Source organism: Macaca fascicularis, chromosome 20 (genome assembly GCF_037993035.2).
Source record: "Macaca fascicularis isolate 582-1 chromosome 20, T2T-MFA8v1.1".
NCBI classification, from domain to species: Eukaryota; Metazoa; Chordata; class Mammalia; order Primates; family Cercopithecidae; genus Macaca; species Macaca fascicularis.
In genome coordinates this window covers 84,676,301-84,695,461 of record NC_088394.1, presented here as the reverse complement: position 1 = coordinate 84,695,461, position 19,161 = coordinate 84,676,301, and the positions used below count along the sequence as shown (strand labels likewise).

General features: G+C 61.0%; 1 protein-coding gene across 4 annotated transcripts in view; it reads left to right on the top strand.

The window, feature by feature from the left end:
• Positions 1-377: 377 nt before the first annotated feature.
• The window catches only part of PIEZO1 (piezo type mechanosensitive ion channel component 1 (Er blood group)), a 68,063-nt gene continuing 49,279 nt past the window's right edge, over positions 378-19,161 (top strand). For all 4 annotated transcript variants that reach the window (XR_012428721.1, XR_012428720.1, XM_045382230.3 and 1 more), the window contains exon 1: positions 378-700. Coding sequence is in view for 2 of the 4 variants with exons in the window: in XM_045382230.3 (XP_045238165.2) it covers positions 637-700 (64 nt within the window). In the remaining 2 variants the exon portion in view is untranslated. The remainder of the gene's footprint in view (positions 701-19,161) is intronic.

Sequence of the window (19,161 nt, the reverse complement as noted above, 5' to 3'; positions counted from 1 at the left end):
AAAGCGAAAGTCGCTGGGGCACGCGGGGTGCAGTTGCGCGTGGGGCGCTGCCTGGGGGAGCCAGAGGCCCCGGGACCCCTTCTGTAGAGCCCGGGCCCCGGCCCCGGCCTGCCCGGCGAGAAGCGCCCCTGCCCACCGCCGCGCACGCTCGGAGCCGCGGGGCCAAGGCTGCGGGAGGGGAGGGGTCCGCTCCGGGCCAGCGCGGGTCGGGGGTCTCCAGACCCCACGCACTAGGGCAGGCCGGAGGGGGGACGGGCCGCGCGGGACGGCGGAGGGGGTGCCTGGGCGCGCCTGGCCGTCGGGGAAGCGCGGAGGCGGGCACGCCGGGGAGGGCGGGCGGGGGCCGAGCTTATAAAGGCCCGCGGGGCGGGGAGGGCGGGAGCCGCCGTCCGGCCCAGCTCGGCCCCAGTGAGCCGAGCGCTGCGCTCCGCCGAGGGGCAGGGCGGACGCCTGAGCGAGCGCGGGCCCGGGACGTCGGCACCGGCGGGGCGGCCCGAGGAGGAGGACGAGGAAGAGGAGAAGGCGGCGCGCGGGTCCCCGCGGGTCAGCCATGGCGCGCCGGTCCCGGGGCCCCCACACCGCCCCATAGCGCCGCGGCGTCCGCACGGTCCGGGCCGGGCCCTGGGCCCTCCAGCCATGGAACCGCACGTGCTCGGCGCGGTCCTGTACTGGCTGCTGCTGCCCTGCGCGCTGCTGGCGGGTGAGTGGGGGCGGGCGCCGGGGGACGGTGGGAGGGGGCTGCGTCTCGGCTCCCCACGGCCTGGACACCGGACGACGCCGGCCGGGGCGAGGGCTGCGGGCGGGCGCGGAGATTCCCAGGGACGCGCGACCCGGGCGCCCGCATTCCTGAAGCATGAGCGCGGCAGGCGGCGGCGGGGCTCCTGTCCCAGGGCCGGGCTGGAAGGGCGGCGGCGGGTGGGGGAGACGGCACCGCGTGCCCACGGGGGAGGCCGAGCGAGCGCCCGGGATAGCGCGGCTGGCGTCTCCGCCGGGGCGCTGCGGAGAGGGGGCCGCCGGGCGAGGCGATGTTTGCCCCGGTGGGAAGGGCCGGAGCGGTGGTGGGGGGAGCACGAATCTCTTTTTCTCTTTCGTGTTTAAAAAAAAAAAAAAAAAGCGCAAAGTTGCATCAGGACTTCCTGACAGGCTGGGAGAAGGCGGGCTTCCTGCCTGGAGCTGTTTAATTTGGAGCTTCCCGAGCCCAACGAACGTCCGTGCCCAGGGCCCAGCCCCGTTCACCACTGCACCCCCCTCTGCCGGACTGAGGCGGTCCCACACTTTGGAAAAAAATAGTGTGGGTTCCTCCCTGGTCCTCCCTTGCCCTACTGGGCTCAGTCTCGCAGGGGCGGGGTCCGGCCTCTGCCCTGGTCTGGGGGAGTGGACACCCCCGGAGGCTGCGGCTTGGTGTCAGGGCGGAGCAGGGGTCCCCAGTCCTGGCATCTGTGTTCCCTGCTTGCCGGGCGGTGGTTTCCCTTTCGCGAAGCACACCCGTGTGCCTGGTGCTCCACGGCCTACCCGGGACTCAGGGCCCGCGCCCTCTGTCCGGGGCTCCCCACGTGTGACTGAGCTGGGAAGCAGTCAGATGAAATTAACCCACGGACAAGTGGGATGGTTTGCATTGGGAGTCCGCCATGGACCCGGCAGGTGGGGCGTTTTGATTCCAAAAGCCCTTCCAGAGCCCTTGCCTGGCTCCAGGTGGGAGCTCGCCCAGCGCTAGCGTTGGGGATCTAGGGCCGCCTGCGTGAGGCTCCCGGACAGACTATGTTTTGATCGGTCGCACGGAAAGGTGGTGAAACTTGGGGACGATTTTCTAGACAGGAATCAATGAAAACCATTGAGCCTGGAGAGGAGAGGTTTTGAGCGACTCTCTTCAGTGCGGTCGCCCTGTGTGAACTGGGCAGCCTGGGACCTGCTCCCAGTGTGGGGTCAGAAGCCGTAAACAGGGCCCGGCTGTGTTCCTTCCTGTGCCTTAAAAACAAGCAGGACAGCTGGGCACAGAGGCAGAGTCTGGAGCTGACAGGCCTTGGAGAGGGAAACAGGAAAGCTTCTGAAACGTCCCGTTCACACCGATCGTTCCATTTCCTCTTGTGTCTGAGAGTGGGGGTCCTTCCTGCAGGGAATGCCCCCTTCAGACGGCGACTGCTCCTTGGGCAGAGTTGGCAATGTTTTTCTTTAAAAGACCAGATGGTAAATATTTTTATGTCACAACATCATCATCATCTGGTATTTTTCCAGCCAGTACAAAATGTAAAAGCCATCCTTAGTTCATGGGCTGTACCTAAACAGGTGTTGAGCAGAGTCTGTGGCGGATGTGGTTTGCTGCACTCTGGGCACTGGTCAGGGGGCCTGGGTTCTGCCTTCTCGATTGCTATCCTCATGGGGGATCTGGGGGAGGGATCACCGTTCTTGCTTTTGGCCTCCTTGGGGAGGATGGGGAGGTAGCCCAGGGGTGCTCACCCCAGGCCACGTGTCAGAGTCTCCTGTGAAACTTTTAAAGAATAATGATGACTGACTCTGTAAGGTACTTTCTGTAAACCTAAAACTGGCCCCAAATGAAGTCTATTAATTTGAAAAGTGCTGAAGCCCAGGCCATACCCCACAGTGATTCTGTGTCTGGGGATGGGGCGTGGGGCCTGGGCCTCAGTGTTTTCTCTCAAGTGCCTGGGGGAGGTGGATGTGGAGCTGGCCAAGAGCCCTGCCTGCCTGCCTGCCTGCCTGCCTGCCTGCTGGCTGGGACTCCTGAGTCAGGCTCTCTGGCCCTGGGGTGTGGGCAGCACCAGACGGACTGGCAATGTGCAGGTTCTGCTGGCCTGGCCGGAGGTGGGACACTGGCTTTGCTGTCTTTGGAGTGCCCCCTCCCTCTCTGGTGAGCTTTGGCTGGAAGCAGTTAGTTCTACGGTGTTTTGGAAATGAATGAGGCCTTCAGAAGGCATTAGTCAGTGTGTGCCTGTGCTGGCTCAGACAGTGCCTGGTGAAGGTTTGAGTCATCCTGGGGTGCCCCGGCCCCCACGCCCTCCCACTCCAGTGCAAGATCATTACCCAAAAATCCAGCAGGGAGCTGCCCCCGCCCACAGGGAGCAGAGGCCTCCTTCAGCAGTCTCACCTGTTCCTGGAGCCTTGGGGGATCAGGGCCCATCTCTTCTAGAGAGATGTCAGGGCAGGGCCAGGTGCAATGGCTCACGTCTGTAATGTCAGAGTGTCAGGAGGCCAAGGTGGGAGGATTGCTTGAGCCTAGCCATTCGAGAGCAGCCTGGGCGATGTAGAGATCCCCATCTCTACGAAAAATATTTAAAAATTAACTGGGCGTGTTGGTGGTACACCTGTAGTCCCGGCTACTCAGGAGGCCAAGGTGGGAGGATTGTTTGAGTCGAGAAGGTGGAGGTACAGTGAGCCATGATTGCGTCACTGCACTCCAGCCTGGGTGACAGACCCTGTCTCAAAACAAAACAAAACAAAAGGCAGGACATTTGTGATTCTGGTAGAACAGGACTGCACCTCTGCTTTTGTCTGTGGGAAATCTAGACAGGGCTGCGGAAAGCCAGGTGGTGAGAGAGGAGCCACTGTGTCACGGACTGTGGGACACCCACGTGGGCTGACAATATGGCTTCTGCTTTTCAGGGTGCCTCGTGGCACACCCTAGGGGCACACCCACGGCTGGCAAGCTGGGCGTCGCCTCCTTCAGGCTGATTGTCACTGAGAAGTGTCACCAGTTAGCATGGGGGATGCTTCCTCCTTTTTCAGACCATTGTCACCATCAGAGTCTCACCACCCCTGGGAGGCAGCCAAGAAGGGGTCTCGTTCTGCCTCTGGGATGAGAACATAGAGGCCTGGGGAACAGCAGGCACTTGGCTCACAGTCACTCAGCAGTGCGGAGCCGCCAAGCCCAGCACGGCCGAGTCACCCCTCGGAGGCCTGTGCTGGGGTCTCAGGACCTGCACAGAACCCTGGCCTGTCCCATCTGAGGGTGCTGGGAACAGCATGGCCGTGGCAGAGTAGGATGGGGGGCTGCTTTTCTCTGTAGCTTGGGGGCCCCTTCTGAGCATCAGTTCCCTGGCATGGCAGAGGGGCATGCTGTGTCTCCATGCTGGGCCTGGAGGCTGGATGAGTCAGCGGGAGGGCGTGGGGCCTGGCTGACTGCACCGAGGGCTGCAGGTGTGAGTGTGCACATGTGTGTGCGTTTGGGGAAGGGGCCGGGGACTGCCCAGGAGCTGAGGATGGGTCATGGCGGGTGACCATCCCACAGTGGGTCACTGATGCCCAGGACACAGGGAGCTCCAGCCCCAGCTGCCAGGGTCCCACAGAGAGGAAGTGTCCTCTGGGGGCGGGTGGGGGTGCACAGTCTCTGATCCTGGCCCCAAGGCGGCTTCCTGGGCGGTGTTTCTCCTGTGCTGACTCTGCAGTGCGTTTGCTTTCAGTGCTCAAAGATGAAGGGGAACCACCGTGGGTCTTATTAGGCCTTGCCGGCCTAATCTGCCCTCTGCAGCCCACTCCTGAGATGGGGCCACCGCGGTCTCCAGGGTCCTGTGAGAGCCGCATCTCGCAGGAAGCCATTCCTGGCCTCTCTGGCCTCAGAAATCCCCTTTTCAATTCAACAAAATGTTAGCCTTCTCTTTAGCTATTTTAGAAATAGACAATCAGACTTTTTTTTTTTTTTTTTTCCTTCTTCTTCAAGACAGAGGCTCACTCTGTTGCCCAGGCTGGAGTGTAATGGCATGATTTTGGCTCACTGCAACTTCAGCCTGCAGGGCTCAAGCCATCCTCCTGCTTCAGCCTCCTGAGTAGCTGGGATTACAGGTGTGTACCACCATACCTAATTTTTGGATTTTTAGTAGAGATGGGGTTTCACCACATTGGCCAGGCTGGCCTTGAACTCCTGACCTTAAGTGATCTGCCCGCCTCAGCCTCCGAAAGCGCTGGGGTTACAGGCATGAGCCACGGCACCCAGCTGACAATTAGACTTTTGCTTTTGTTTATATATGCTTTTTCTTCTGGTTCCAGAAGCAAGTTTGCCCTTCCTTGTGGTAGAGAATCCTAGCTCACAGAGCAGTTTAGAAGCCAGCACCGCGTCCCACACACACATCTGGCATGGACGGACCCTTGCTGGGTATCTGTCCTGTGTTCTTCTGAAAGGCAAGCTGTTCCCAGCCAGCCCCTGCCCCGCTCTGCCTTAGTCTGCCTAGAGGCCTGAGTCTCCCGGTGACTGTGAGGCAGGACCCCCCTTCCCCCAACCCCGCCCACATCCTCCACATCTGCCTTCTGTCCTGCTCTTGACCTTTGAGCTCCCCCATCGGCCTCAGGGTGCGGCTGTTGAGCCTACGTTTTGGATGAGGACTCTGGGGTGAGGGAAGTGAATTCACACACCCAAGATCACACTGGTGGGAAGGGACAGGCCCGGGGCGAAGGCTTCTCCGCTCCTTGGCAGTTGAGTCCCACACCTGCTGGCAGAGGCATCTGAAGAGGACTTGGGGTACAGGGTCACTGGGAGGACGGGGGCAGGTGGAGGTGTGGCCGACCTGGTGGTGGCTCGTGGGCAGCAGCAGACTCTGTCTTGCTCTGAATGTGCAGGGCCCTCAGCCGCTTCTCTGGGTCTGGGTTTCCTCCCCTGTAAGTGACACCGTAAAAGCTTCACAGCCGCTTCCAAGTCTCAGGTCTCTCGGGCTTTGGATCTCACACCCAGGCTGGGTGGGAGCAGGGGTGGGACAGCTCTCCCCACTGGAAGGCTCAGAATTTCTCGCACAGTCATGGACCAGGAGACCCGGAACGTGGGCTTTCCCAGCTGCGCTGCGTGCCGCGGTGGCCGCAGTGGCCGGGGGTCTGTCGGGCCTCCATGAAGCTGAGGGGAAGGAGCCGCTCACCACCTGGTCCCGGGGCACACAGCGCAGTTCCCAGGAGCACAGAGGCTCCTTGGGACCTGTGGGGCCGTCGGCCTCCCTCAAACTGCACACGCAGCGTGTCCCCGGGGGCGTCTGCAGCCCGGCCCACCCCACTGCAGATTCCCGACCACTCGGATTCATTCATGTATCCGCTCACGCAGGTCCTGTGGGACAGAGCTCTGGGCAGCAGCCAGAAGTCCAAGTTCTGGTTCAGGGCCAGTGGAGGTGGGTGTGGGGGGTGTGGCTGGAGCTCGCTGCTCTCCCTCCCAAGCTAGTGAGGAAAGGAGGCTGTGGGCCCCGCACTGTTCTGGATGCACCGTTGCTGTTTATTCATGAAGTGCAGTGCTCAGCACAGGCAGGGAAAGAAAAGTGCCAGGAAAATGGGGCCCCCCCGAACGCCACCCAAAACAGGGTCCCTTGCCAGGCGCAGTGGCTCACACCTGTAATCCCAGCACTTTGCGAGGCCGAGGCAGGTGGATCACCTGAGGTCAGGAGTTCTTTTTTTTTTTTTTTTTTTTTTTTTTTGAGACGGAGTCATGCTCTGTCGCCCAGGCTGGAGTGCAGTGGCCGGATCTCAGCTCACTGCAAGCTCCGCCTCCCGGGTTCCCGCCATTCTCCTGCCTCCGCCTCCCGAGTAGCTGGGACTACAGGCGTCTGCCACCTCGGCCGGCTAGTTTTTTGTATTTTTTAGTAGAGACGGGGTTTCACCGTGTTAACCAGGATGGTCTCGATCTCCTGACCTCGTGATCCGCCCGTCTCGGCCTCCCAAAGTGCTGGGATTACAGGCTTGAGCCACCGCGCCCGGCCAGAGGTCAGGAGTTCTTGAGCAGCCTGACCAACATGGCAAAATCCATCTCAGCTAAAAATACAAAAATTAGCTGGGCGTGGTGGCACGCACCTGTAATCCCAGCTACTTAGGAGGCTGAGACAGGAGAATCGCTTGAACCCAGAAGGTGGAGGTTGCAGCAAGCTGAGATTTCGCCACTGCACTCCAGCCTGGGGGACAGAGTGAGCCTCTGTCTCAAAAAAAAAAAAAAAAGTGAAGGCGCAAATCAGATTACATTCCCTTTTTAACCCTTTGAACCTCTGTCCTCCCTTGTTCCCAGCAGGAGGCCTCTGGTGGATGCACCATGCACCCCACCTGCCCCTGCTCTCTGGGTTTCTCTCCTAGCTGGAACGGCCGCTTCCCCCGGTGCCTTCCTTGGGGCACAGCCTTGTGCCTCGGCGGCTGCTGGATGGCTGAGTGTGTGGGTGGTTCCCAGTGTGTAGGATGGCGCACGAGCCTCACGCCCTTCTGTGTGGGGTCACACACCCACCGCAGGCCATATTTTTGCTCACGTTCATGTTTCTCCATGGTGGACGCTGGGTTGCAGGGACCCTTCCTGTGTGCGGGTGAGGGTCTGGGCAGCTTCTGGTGCCGGGCCCATGGGGACGCTGACTGTCTCGGGTGCCAGCGCTGAGGTGTGCAGTGGACGGCTGTCCTGCCGGGTGCTGCCAGGGCCCCTTAGGCCGACGTGCGTGGCCACCCGATTCCCCGCCGTTGTCTCAGGAGCCTTTGCTGAGTGGGGTGGATCAATTTTTCGGGTGTGTTTTAATAGCATAATTACAGGGAGTATTTCAGGCTCCCTCTGACGGGCCGGCAGGGTTTGGCTGCCGGCTGTTTACCAGGCTCCAATCTGCACACTATTTTTCTGTGGGTATATATAGCTGGGGCTGCTTCTCCTTCCTCAGGTTCAGGCTAAAGAGGGACAGCGGCTGCCTCAGCCACCCCCTGTGGTTTCCTTTGCCTGTGGATGGGCGGCTAAAATGGGCCCAGGAAGAGTCAAGAACAAGGCCGGCTCTGGGTGCCACAGCTCCACCCCCAAAAGCAGGAAGGGGGCTCGGGCCATGCCCATCTGTGAGCCCCACCGGTCCGGGAGCGGCCTCAGGCAGGGGAGTCCTGGACCCCGAAGTGCCTGGGTGTGTTTGTCCACCCTTCCTCCTGTGTGTCTAGAAGCCTCCAGCCTCGGGAATAATGAAACTCAACTGTGACTTCAACAGATTCCTGGGCCCGCGGGAGCTCCCGGAGGCCTGTGGCTGTGGCAAGACCTGGAGGGCCATGCGAGAGGGACAGATGCGGGTTTGGGGAGGCTGCCTGCCCGGGAGGGGCCTCGAAAGAGGGGACAGGTGTGGGTTTGGGGCTGCCTGCCCGGGAGGGGCCTTAAGGACCCCAGGTCTGGTCTTGGTCTCACTCACCTCCTGGACCCTCCAAGGCCTGTGGTTTGCAATCTGTTGGCTGGGACCCCCACTGTCTGCCTCTACGCAGGCTCAGCCACCATGTGGCCCTCGCTTCCTCACTTACTTGATTTCTATTTATGGTTAAAGCACCGTTTGAAACAACCCATTATTAAAGCAACATGAAAGGGAGTTTTGAAAGGGGAAGCCATCGTCCATCCCACTGCCCCTGCCTCAACAGGGATCTGCTTTTCCTTTCCTGTCTGTGGGCCAGTGACAATAAGGACCCCACAACGGGCGGCCTGCAAGGCTCTGCTCCACCCTCCGCTTTCTCCTTCCGTGGTGGGTGCACGCCCTTGTGCTTTTCCTAAAAGAGCAGGTCCGCCAGGCATGGTGGCTCACGCCTATAATCCCAGCACTTTGGGAGGCTGAGGCAGGCAGATCTCGAGGCCAGGAGTTCAAGACCAACCTGGCCAACATGGCAAAACCCTGTTTCTACTAAAAATACAAAAATTAGCCGGCCATGGTGGCAGGCATCTGTAATCCCAGCTACTCGGGAGGCTGAAGTAGGAGAATCACTTGAATTCGGGAGGCAGAGGTTGCAGTGAGCTGAGATCAGCCACTGCACTCCAGCCTGGGCAACAAGAGTGAAACTCCATCTCAAAAAAAAAAAAAAAAAAGAAGAAAATCAGGACACCTCAGCCTGGTGCGGGCCCTTCCCTTCTTCTAGTCCCTGCCAAGAGGTGAGCGGGCCCAGATCTCCTGCCGGGCGGGGAATGAGCACATACGTTCCCCTCTTGGGACAGACAGCAGCAGCAGCAGCAGCCCTGTTGCGCACACGAGGACGAGGACGTGCAGGCTCAGGGGCCATGAGTGGCAGAAAGGCTGTCAGCACTGGACTGGCCCGCCCCAAGCCAGGGTCCGGCCCCACAGTGCTGTCCCCAAGCCCTGGCCCTTCTGCGGTCAGTCCCGTCTGCTAAGTCCCCTGCTCTGCCCCCCGTGTGTGGTCCCCCAGTTCCCTCCTGTGCTCGTTCCTTGGTAACCTCCCTGGCTTCACCTCCGCAGATGCCCTGAGCACACCCTCTCCCCTTCCTCCCCTCCCAGATGTGCATACAGGAGCTGCTCAAAGGCTGGGGCAGCCAGCAGGGCCCCTCCAAGGGAAGCTGGGCCCCGGGCAATGCCCTGAGCTGCCAGGTCCCGGCCCTGCGTCTTGTCCCTTCTATGCACCACGGTGTGGGATCCCAGGTCCCGGGTGGCACGTGTTTAATCTGAAAGGAAACTGCCCCCGCGCTCCCCAGCTTGTAGCCCGTGGGCCTGGCTCTGAGGCCTCGACTGCCCCACGGCCTGTGCTGCACATGCTGGGGCCAGGCTCTGGCTCTGGCTGATGCCTCCCGTGGCTTTAATCTGCATGATCTGGATGCTTAACAAGGGTCTTTGTGGCCGGGCGCGGTGGCTCAAGCCTGTAATCCCAGCACTTTGGGAGGCCAAGACGGGCGGATCACGAGGTCAGGAGATCGAGACCATCCTGGCTAACACGGTGAAACCCCGTCTCTACTAAAAAATACAAAAAACTAGCCGGGTGAGGTGGCAGACGCCTGTAGTCCCAGCTACTCAGGAGGCTGAGGCAAGAGAATGGCGTGAACCCGGGAGGTGGAGCTTGCAGTGAGCCGAGATGGTGCCACTGCACTCCAGCCTGGGCGACAGAGCGAGACTCCGTCTCAAAAAAAAAAAAAAAAAAAAAACCAAGGGTCTTTGCCTCTGCGTGTGCATTGCCTTCTGAGGAGTCTCCTCAAGTCTCCCAGCTGTTTAAATGATGCGGTCTTTTCTCTTTTGACCTGTTGGTGCCGTCAGCCAACCTCCTGCCTGCACTCTCCCTACCCTTGGCTGCCACTCCTGTGCTGCCCTTTGTGGTGTCTTGTCTTTTCTTTCTCTCTCTTTTTTTTTTTTTTTTTTTTTTTTGACAGAGTCTCGCTCTGTCACCCAGGCTGGAATGCAGTGGCATGATCTTGGCTCACTGCACCCTCTGCCTCCCGGGTTCAAGCGATTCTCCTGCCTCAGCCTCCCTAGTAGCTGGGATTACAGGTGCTTGCCACCACACCCAGCTAATTTTTGTATTGTTAGTAGAGACAGGGTTTTGCTATTTTGGCCAGGCTGGTCTCGAACTCCTGACCTCAGGTGATCTGCCCACCTTGGCTACCCAAAGTGCTGAGATTACAGGCATGAGCCACCGCACCCAGCCCCGGCCATGTGTTTTTAAGAGCAGGCATTTTATTCAGATGAAGCCTGGACATTCTTGGGGGGCTCTGGTCAGGGGCTCTGCCTGCCACTGAACGTCCTCTCCCTGCGTGGGTGGCCGTGGCATCCGGACTGCACTGGGCCCTGTTCTGCCTAGCTTCTGGCCGCTGGGTCTGTCCTGGCATCCTCTCTGGCCTGTGCGGGCACCTCTGCCTCCTGCTCCAGCCTGTCTGTCAGGGTCAGGGACACCCCTCTGCCATGCTCCAGAGCCCCTGGTCCCCTCACTCCCTTACATCCTGGGTGTCACGTGCACGGCCGGGAGTCTGTCGTCTTCATTGTCTGGGCCGGGGCCTCCCTGGGTGTCTGCTGGATGGAGGGGGATCCTTTGGGTCCCTGCAAAGTGAGCCCGCCTCTCAGCACCGCCCTGTCATTACGCAGCGACTATCTTTGTGCCTGTTTTTCCTTCCTTTGACTGGTTACCCTGGGATTAATTCCCAGGCCTTGCATTACCATCTCCCAATGCCTGGGTGGTTTCAGCACCCAAGAGCCTGTGCTGAGGCATCTTAGACCATGTGGGCACCACTCGCTTCTGTGCAGGCAGCTCCGGGGTGCCTCGTTTCTTGTGGAATCCTCCAGGGAGCCCCGTGTACCCCAAGAGTGCTCTCCACAGCCACTTGGCATGAGACAAGGGGTTCCTTTGCCCTTGGGCCCCATCCTTGTCTGGTCAGTTCTTCGTCATGGGGTCAGCGTGGGATTGCCGGCTTCCTTTTCAGGCTTCCTAGGACCCCGCTCAGACTTGCAGCTGGGCCAGCGGTGCCCACCCGTTTCTCCTCCACGCGGTGTGCAGAGGTGCCTGGGCCGCTGCTGGGGACTCTGGTGCCCAGGAGTGAGTCTCCTTGACCCCAAGCTGTCCTGACTATCACGGCTGGGACCTGTATTTCCCCTTCAGCACCCATGGGTGTCTTTCTCCAGTTTATATGATGATTTTTATTTACTTATTGAGACAGAGTCTCCCTCTGTCGCCCAAGCTGGAGTGCAATGGCATGATCTCGACTCATCACAAACTCCGCCTCCTGGGTTCAAGCGATTCTCATGCCTCAGCCTCCTGAGTAGCTGGGATTACAGTCATGTGCCACCACGCTGGACCTCTAGTTTATATGATTACAGCCAGGTCAGGGAGTCACCGGGTGTTGCCGTCCTGTGGGTGGGAAGGGGGCGCAGGCAGAGGCCAGGAGGAGGTGACAGTGATGAACTCCGCGTGCCGCTCAGGCCACGCCCACCCAGCCCTGCCTGTGACTTGTTCCTGTTGTGCTGGGAGCCGCATCCTAGACCTTATCGCTGGGCACAGACCTTCCCAGCCAGGGGAGAGGGAGGCCCGGAGGGGCCCCAATCTCTGACGGTCAGCAGTGTGCGGGGGAGGAGGCTTGCGGTGCTGAAGGGACTTGGGGGACCTGCAGGGAGGTGCTGGTGGTCAGGGATGGTGGCACCTGAGGGGACTTTCGGCAGGTCCAGAAGTGCCCAGAGCAAGCTCCGGTGGGGCCCTGCAGTGGGGGGCTGGGGTCTCTTCCCAAGACCACCCAGGAGGACACCAGGTGCAGGGAGGCCAGACCCCTCTCCCCCAACCTGTCAGCCTTTTCCCTATCAGACCCCGTCCCTAGGAGAGGGGGGCCTCAGGCATGGCCTCGAGCCCCCGGGGTTTTTTTCTGGGGGAAGCGCCAGCCGCTGTCTTCACCCTTCCCCTAGTGAGGCCAGGCTGTGCAGCGCCACGTGGAGGCCGTCTGCGCTGCACCCGTCAGTCGCCTGGCTTCCTGCCGACCCTCGGCCCCCGTCCACCTCTGGTCTTGGAAAAGGCCCCTCTCCCTGCCCACCTTCTCCCTGGCCCCCATGCCGGGTGGGCAGACCTCTGTGGTTTCTACTCGGGGGTCCCTCGTGGGCTCCCCGCTCTTGGAGGGCCGTCCTGTCTCGGGCCTCCCCTCTACTCAAATCCCCTGAGCGAGGGCCCAGGCTTGAGGCCAGGAGTTACTGGGGGGCCCGAGGGGGAGGCTCAGCCTGAATCAGTGAGACCCAGGAGGGACGAGGCACGTGGACCCGGGGGCTGGCTGGAGCCACTGGTGACAGATGGAGGAGTAATCGCTGCTTCCAGAGCACAGCGAGCCTGAGCTCCCGGGAGTGCCAGAAGCTTCTGGGTGGACAGACAGGCCGCCTCACATTCCAGAGGCTGACAGAGTCTTCCAGGCACCCCTGGGGCCAGCTGGAAGCCATGTGCCTCTACCCACATGTCCCGTGGGCGTTTGTAGGGGAGGCTGGCCCTGCCGTGGCCCACCCCAGCCTGCGGCCTCAGGAGCTCGCACCTTTGCAAGACGGTGACATGAAGGCTGCTGCGGGCATCCCCCTTAGAGAATGGGTAGCAGGGGGCACGGGCCTTTTTTTTTTTTTTTTTTTTTTTTGAGACAGAGTCTCACTCTTTGGCCAGGCTGGAGTGGAGTGGCACGATCTCAGCTCACTGCAATCTTCACCTTCCAGGTTCAAGTGATTCTCCTGCCTCAGCCTCCCGAGTAGCTGAGACTACAGGCGCCCGCCACCACGCCCGGCTAATATTTGTATTTTTAGTAAAGACACGGTTTTACCATGTTGTCCAGGATGGTCTTGATCTCTTGACCTTGTGATCCGCCCGCCTCAGCCTCCCAAAGTGCTGGGATTACAGGTGTGAGCCACCACACCCTGCCAGGCATGGGCCTTTTTATGGGGGAGGAAGCTGTGCCCGCTGCCAGACTGCAGCTGTCTGGCCCACCTGCCTGTGGACTGGGTTTTTCAGGGGCGGCGTGAGCCAGGGCCAGCAGGCTTCCAGGGCCCTCAGCTCCAGCGTGGCTGTTGGTTATTGGCACCTGGGCCTCATGTCCACACGGAAAGTGGAAAGTACATTCCCAGTTGGTGGCCAAGCCACAGGAGCCCACTTAGCCGTCCCAACCCCCGGCTCACTCGCTGCCGTGAGATGTCTGGGATTCCGGGCCCTCCTTCCCGTCTCAGACACAGACTTGGGACTTCAGTGCTGGACACAGGTGCTGGATCTGGGGTCTCAGTGGCACCAGGGATGGTCATTCTGACAGCCATGCCAGGGTCTCAGGAGGGCCTGGGGCCTCAGGTGGATGGGCATTGGCTCTGCTGGTGTTACCACTGCAACCTTGTCTCACCCGGCGCCTCCCTATGGCCCTGCTCTGACTGGGCTGAGGGGGACACCCATAGCTGGCTTGGGACCTCCACTGGACACTGTCACAGGGCACTTGTAGAGTGGTCCTGCTGGAGTTCAGGCTTGGATGCCTGTGGCCCCTGAGCCCAGCAGCTGCGTGAGCTGTGGGGAGCCGAGCCCCTAGTCAATAAAGCTGCGTGTTCCTCCCTGCCTGCTGGGCTTGGGGCCTGCAGGGCAAGGGAGGCGGTGGGATGGGAGCCCCGCCTGGCCTGGTTTCTTGTTTTCGCCGCGACCCCAGCTCTGTACAGCCAGATGCGGCTCCCAGTCCTAGCTCTGCTGCTGAGCACCGCTGGGCTGGTGATTGGGTAAATCTCTCAGCCTCTCTGAGCCTCCAGCACTTCATCTTTAAGAGTGGGACTGGCCTGGTCCTCCCAAGTGGGGTTACTGGGTGCGGGTTTCCTGCGAGGCTGGGCCCGGTGCCAGCAGTGGTTGCTTTGTCTGTGGGGCCCTTCACAAGGTTGATTTTTATCTCCCTGTGAGATTGGCACCTGCCCTGCTCTGCCTCACGGCTCTGGCTCTCAGGGACCAGGACGACCTGCCAGGTGACAGGGGCGGAAGGACTTTACAAGACGTAGCAGGATGTGAGGGGGTGGAGCCACTCCACCCAGGCCCTGCCTGCAGATGAGAGGCCCGAGAGCCTCTTAATCACCTGCGCTCAGGGCGTGTGAGGACAGGGAGTCCTTCCAGTGCCACCCACCAGATCCCTATAGTAAGGAGCTCCTCACCCAAGCCCCCAGGGCATGTTAGGGGTCTCCCAGGTGAGGACGTGAGGCCCAGAGACTCTGGTGGTGGCTGGTGTTGCCTACGGCGGGGCCGTGCGGGGCCCAGTGGAGGACGCCTGGCCCGGACCTGGCTGCTCCGTGGGAACCGTGGGGCGTGCTCAGGGTGACTTGGCACGACTGGGCTGCCGGCTGGCCTGGCTGAGTCACTGGCAGTGAAGGCACCAGGTGGTGGACATGCTGGGCAGCTGGCAGGAGAGCACCCCCACCCAGGACCATGTCCAGGCCGAGGGGGAAGGGAGCAGCCCAGGCAGGCACTGCCCATGCCGGGGCCCCTGCGCTAACGGCCACCTCTCCTGATGGACTGCAGTTCTGGAGCTGCCCCTGAGGAGAATGCCCTGCCCAGTGTCCTGGCAGAATTTCAACTTAGACACTCCCAGGGTCGGTGGGCTCGACCTCTTGAGGTAGCGAGCTGCCGCCAGGCCAGGGCTGGGAGTGAGAAGGAGTGAGACCTCCCCCGCTCCGCACTCCACTGTGCCATCCTCGGAACAGCCCGGCCAGGCAGCCACTGCCGTCCCCCCACCCCACAGACAGGAACTGCGGCTCCTAAAGGTCCAGCCACCTCCCAGGTCCACAGCCAGAAAGTGATGCAGGCGGGGCCCGGCTTGGGGGCAGCTGTGACCGGGTCACGGGGGAGCGGGCTGTGCGCAGGCATCAGGCTGAGAGGTCTCGGGGATGCGTCCTGGGAGCTGCGTGCAGGCCTCCTCTGGCTTTGGCAGGTTCTGTCCCCACAGACCGAGGCTCAGGAAGACCGGATTGTGCCCTCTCTGCCTCGAGAGAGGGTGGGGAGGGGCTGGAGCTTGCGGGCAGCAAGGACACCCTGGGAGGCATCAGTCCTCCTCCCCCGGGATGGGCTATGCATCAACAGTCCCTCGCTTCCTCTCTTGGGGGCAGAGGCCTGGGGGTCTGGAGCCTCCAGGTTGGAGCAGGTTAGCAGGGCCTCAGAACCCCCCACTGCCCCACCATCTGGCATAGGAAGGGGTATGACCCCTAGGGGATCTGTTTACTGCACTCTGCCCCATGCCCGCCTCTGTCCCTCTAACCTGCGCAGGAGCAGGGCCAGCGCTGAGCTAGCAGAGGCGACTTGAGGCCTGTCCTGGTCCCGCCCACCCGGGCCCCTCCCTGTTTCCCACCACGCTCCGCCTACCAGAGCTACATGTTCTGTTTGAGCCTTAGCCCCAGATCTGACCCAGGTCCTTGGAGGCAGGCAGTGACAGCCAGGCCTGGGGTCCTCTCCCTGCTCTTGACTGGAGGCTGCAGGTCCCCAGGCTTGGCCCTGACCCTCAGGAATGGAGCCGGCCGACATGAGGTGGGGCTCCCGTCAGGCGCAGTGGTAGGAGAGGAGGCGGGGCCGGTCCCACAGCTCCCTCGCCGCTGAGGCGTTCCGCAGGTCTGTCTTCATATTGGTAGGGAAAATGCAAGGATGCTGTAGTCTGGGCATCCCAGTCCCCAAGTCCGAAATCCAAACCTAAGCGAAATACAATTCCAGACCTGACTTTATGCGCCAGGTCACCGTCAAAAGCCAGAATTGGCCGGGCGCGGTGGCTCACGCCTGTAATCCCAGCACTTTGGGAGGACATGGCGGGAGGATCATGAGGCCAGGAGTTCGAGAGCAGCCTGGGTAACACAGTGAGACCCCTGTCACTATTTACACAAATAAAATTACGTGACTGCCTTTAGCGTATGTGTACGAGGTATATATTGAAATGTAAATAGAATTTTGTGTTGAGTCCCGTCCACAAGACATCTCATTATGTATGTGCAGATATTCCAAAATCCAGAAAAATCCCAAACTGGGAATATTTCTGGCCCCTTTGGATAAGGGATCCTCACCCTGCATAGCAAGAGTGAGTGCCGATGCTGCTGTGTCCTAGCACATCTCAGTGTGTGACCTTTGCAGTGAATAGGGCTGGCGTCCTCACTGTACAGATGAGGAAACTGAAGCCCAGATTGCTTTGCCAAAGTGGAGCTGGCCCCAGCCAGGGCTACTCTGGCTCCAAATCCCAGGGTCTGCAGTCACAATGCTACTGTGCACAGGACTGGGCCCTGCAGCTTGCGGTGTCGCTAGCCTGCCCATTGTGGGCAGCGCCCCCCACCCCCCCCACAGACTGGCCGAGGCCTAGAAGGGAGCAGGGCCTGGCTGAGGCTGCAGGGGTGGAGACAGCGAGCCAGCCCCTCGCTGCCAGGAAGGGCGCATCCATCCTGGCCTCTCCCCAGGGAGGAGGGAGGAGTGGCTGAGAGGGAAGCGCTCTTGGCCTGTGGACCAGCTCCTGCCACACAGACTAGGGAGCCCCCGCCCACAGGCCGCTTGTCAGGGCCACCCGGGACCCCCGTGAGGTCGGCTGCTCGCTCTGGTGTTAGGAATTGGATTAGTTTTCCATAAAAACAGGATGTGGTGGGTGAAAGGGCAGTGTGTCCGTCTTTCTTTCTCGCTCCCCCTTTTCCAGGAACTGAGCACATGCATAACCAGGCTTTAGCCAGGACCGTCCAGTCCCCTCCCCACCCCGCAGAGGGAACAACCCACTGTGTTGTTAAGTGGCCACTTAATCAGCTTCTCCTCCTGGCCTGGGGAGCTTCTTGGAGCCGGCCTGCCATGGTGGGAACAGCTATGGGGACACCCTGCCACAAGGTCCGGGAGCTAAGCTGGGGTGTGGGGGGAGGGGCTGCGAGGCCCAGGCAGTGTGCCAGGCCAAACAAGAGGAGCCCAGCCCCTGCCCCCACCAGCTGGCAGCCCTGGAGCGAGGTTGGGCCCATGAGGTTGGCTGGGCCCTGGGCCCCTCTCCCCAGGACTGTGGTGACACGTGGTTTTGGGGGCTCGTGGGTCCCACTTTGCAGGCCTCTGCTCTAGAGGGTCTGGTCCATGGGGTCCCCTCCGGAGGGCCTGGGGTCTGGACCCGGGGAAGGGAGCAGGAGGAGCATGTGCGTGCGTCTCGTGCTGTCAGGGGGTCCGGGAAGTCGGCGAGGGCTTGGGGGTTGTGTCAGTGAGTGTGGGTTTTGACCTGCGGTGGTGGGAGCTGGCTTGAGTCCCCTCGATCCCTCAAGGCTCTAGTCCTGAGTCCGGGCTGTAGGGCAGGGCAGGGTGGTCACCCTGAGGCGGAAGACTCCGTGGAGTTGTTCTGGCCTGGCTCTGCCCCTCCCCGGCTGGGCGGCCTCACTCTGTGACCTATGGGAACCCTGGTTCCTCTAAGTGGGGACAGCAGTGGCTCTGCCTTCCTAGGTGGCTGAGGGTGACATGGGCTTACCCCTGCAAACGCGGGGTCTGGCTCAGTGGTCGAGCACATGATGGCATGGGGCCCTTGGGGTCCTGAGAGAGATGGGAGTGGAGCAGCGGTTTGCAGGGAAGCTGGTGGCTTCCACCCCAGCCAGTCACCTGCAGTAGGGGAGTTCCAAAGCTGACTGAAGCTTCCACCTTGTGGCCGGTCCCCTTCCCTCCCGCCTCAGTCATTCTGGTCTCTGGGGGATCAGGACTGGGGGGGCTCTGGGTTGTGGGGGGGCTGTTTTTGTGAGTCAAAGCTCTCCCCGCACAGTCCCCTGAGCTCCTTCCTCATGGGCAGGGCCTGGCCCCGGGGTCTGAGCACAGCCACAGTCCAGGGATGCCCTCGAAGATAGCCCTGGATGGATTCCAGAGCTCGGAAATGGCTGCTTCCCGGAAGAATGTCCCGAAACTCACGAGACTGTTTCCTTCTGGGGAGGGAGAGCAGTGGGGAGATGTGTGAAGAGAGTACAGCGGCTCAGTCCGGGAAGAAGCTAATCGATCAGGGAAGCCGATCGATGGAGAAGCTGATGGGAAAGCCGTGCGTGGTAGAACACGTGCGTGCGGGCGGAGTAGTTACAGCACGCACAGGTCGACCGTGACGACTGTCACTTGGGTGTCACTTTGTGCTTCTGTGCGTTTTAAAAACTTTCGAAAGTGGAGAAGAGGAAAGTGAAAGATCTCTGAGATTTTATGGAAAGGGGAAACTGAGGCCCACTCTAGCCGGTTTGGGCCCAGGGTTCCAGCCTGGGGTGGCCCCGGCCCCCGTTGCCCCGAGGGGACTGTCCCTGTGGCTCTGAGAGCAGCTGGGGCCGGGTTCCGGGGCTGGTGATCCTGGGCGCGAGCCAGGCAGGGTACATTGATATGTCTGTCTGCCTGTGAAATGGATATTTAAGGAGCTGACGCACGCGATTGTGGGGCTGGCGCGTCTGAAGTTCGCAGGGCGGGCTGGCTGGCAAGAGCCGCTGTTGCAGTCTCGGGTCCACGCGTGCGCTCAAGCGGGGGTTCTCTGTGGCCATCCTGGGAAGTTCTCCAGGCCTCAGGCGTCACTCCCCCGCCTACAGCTGATTGGATGAGGCCCTCGTGCCGTCCGCCAATTGGATGAGGCCCTCATGACGTCCGCCGATTGGATAAGGCCCTCATGACATCTGCCGATAGGATGAGGCCCTCGTACCGTTCGCCAATTGGAGGAGGAGGAGGAGGAGGCGGCCCCCATGCCGTCCACCGATTGGATGAGGCCCTCGTGACGTCCGCCGATTGGATGAGGCCGTCGTGCCATCCGCTGATTTAAATCAATCTCAGTTAAAAAATACCTACATACAGGCCGGGCGCGGTGGCTCAAGCCTGTAATCCCAGCACTTTGGGAGGCCGAGACGGGCGGATCACGAGGTCAGGAGATCGAGACCATCCTGGCTAACACGGTGAAACCCCGTCTCTACTAAAAAAATACAAAAAACTAGCCGGGCGAGGTGGCGGGCGCCTATAGTCCCAGCTACTCGGAGGCTGAGGCAGGAGAATGGCGGGAACCCGGGGGGCGGAGCTTGCAGTGAGCTGAGATCCGGC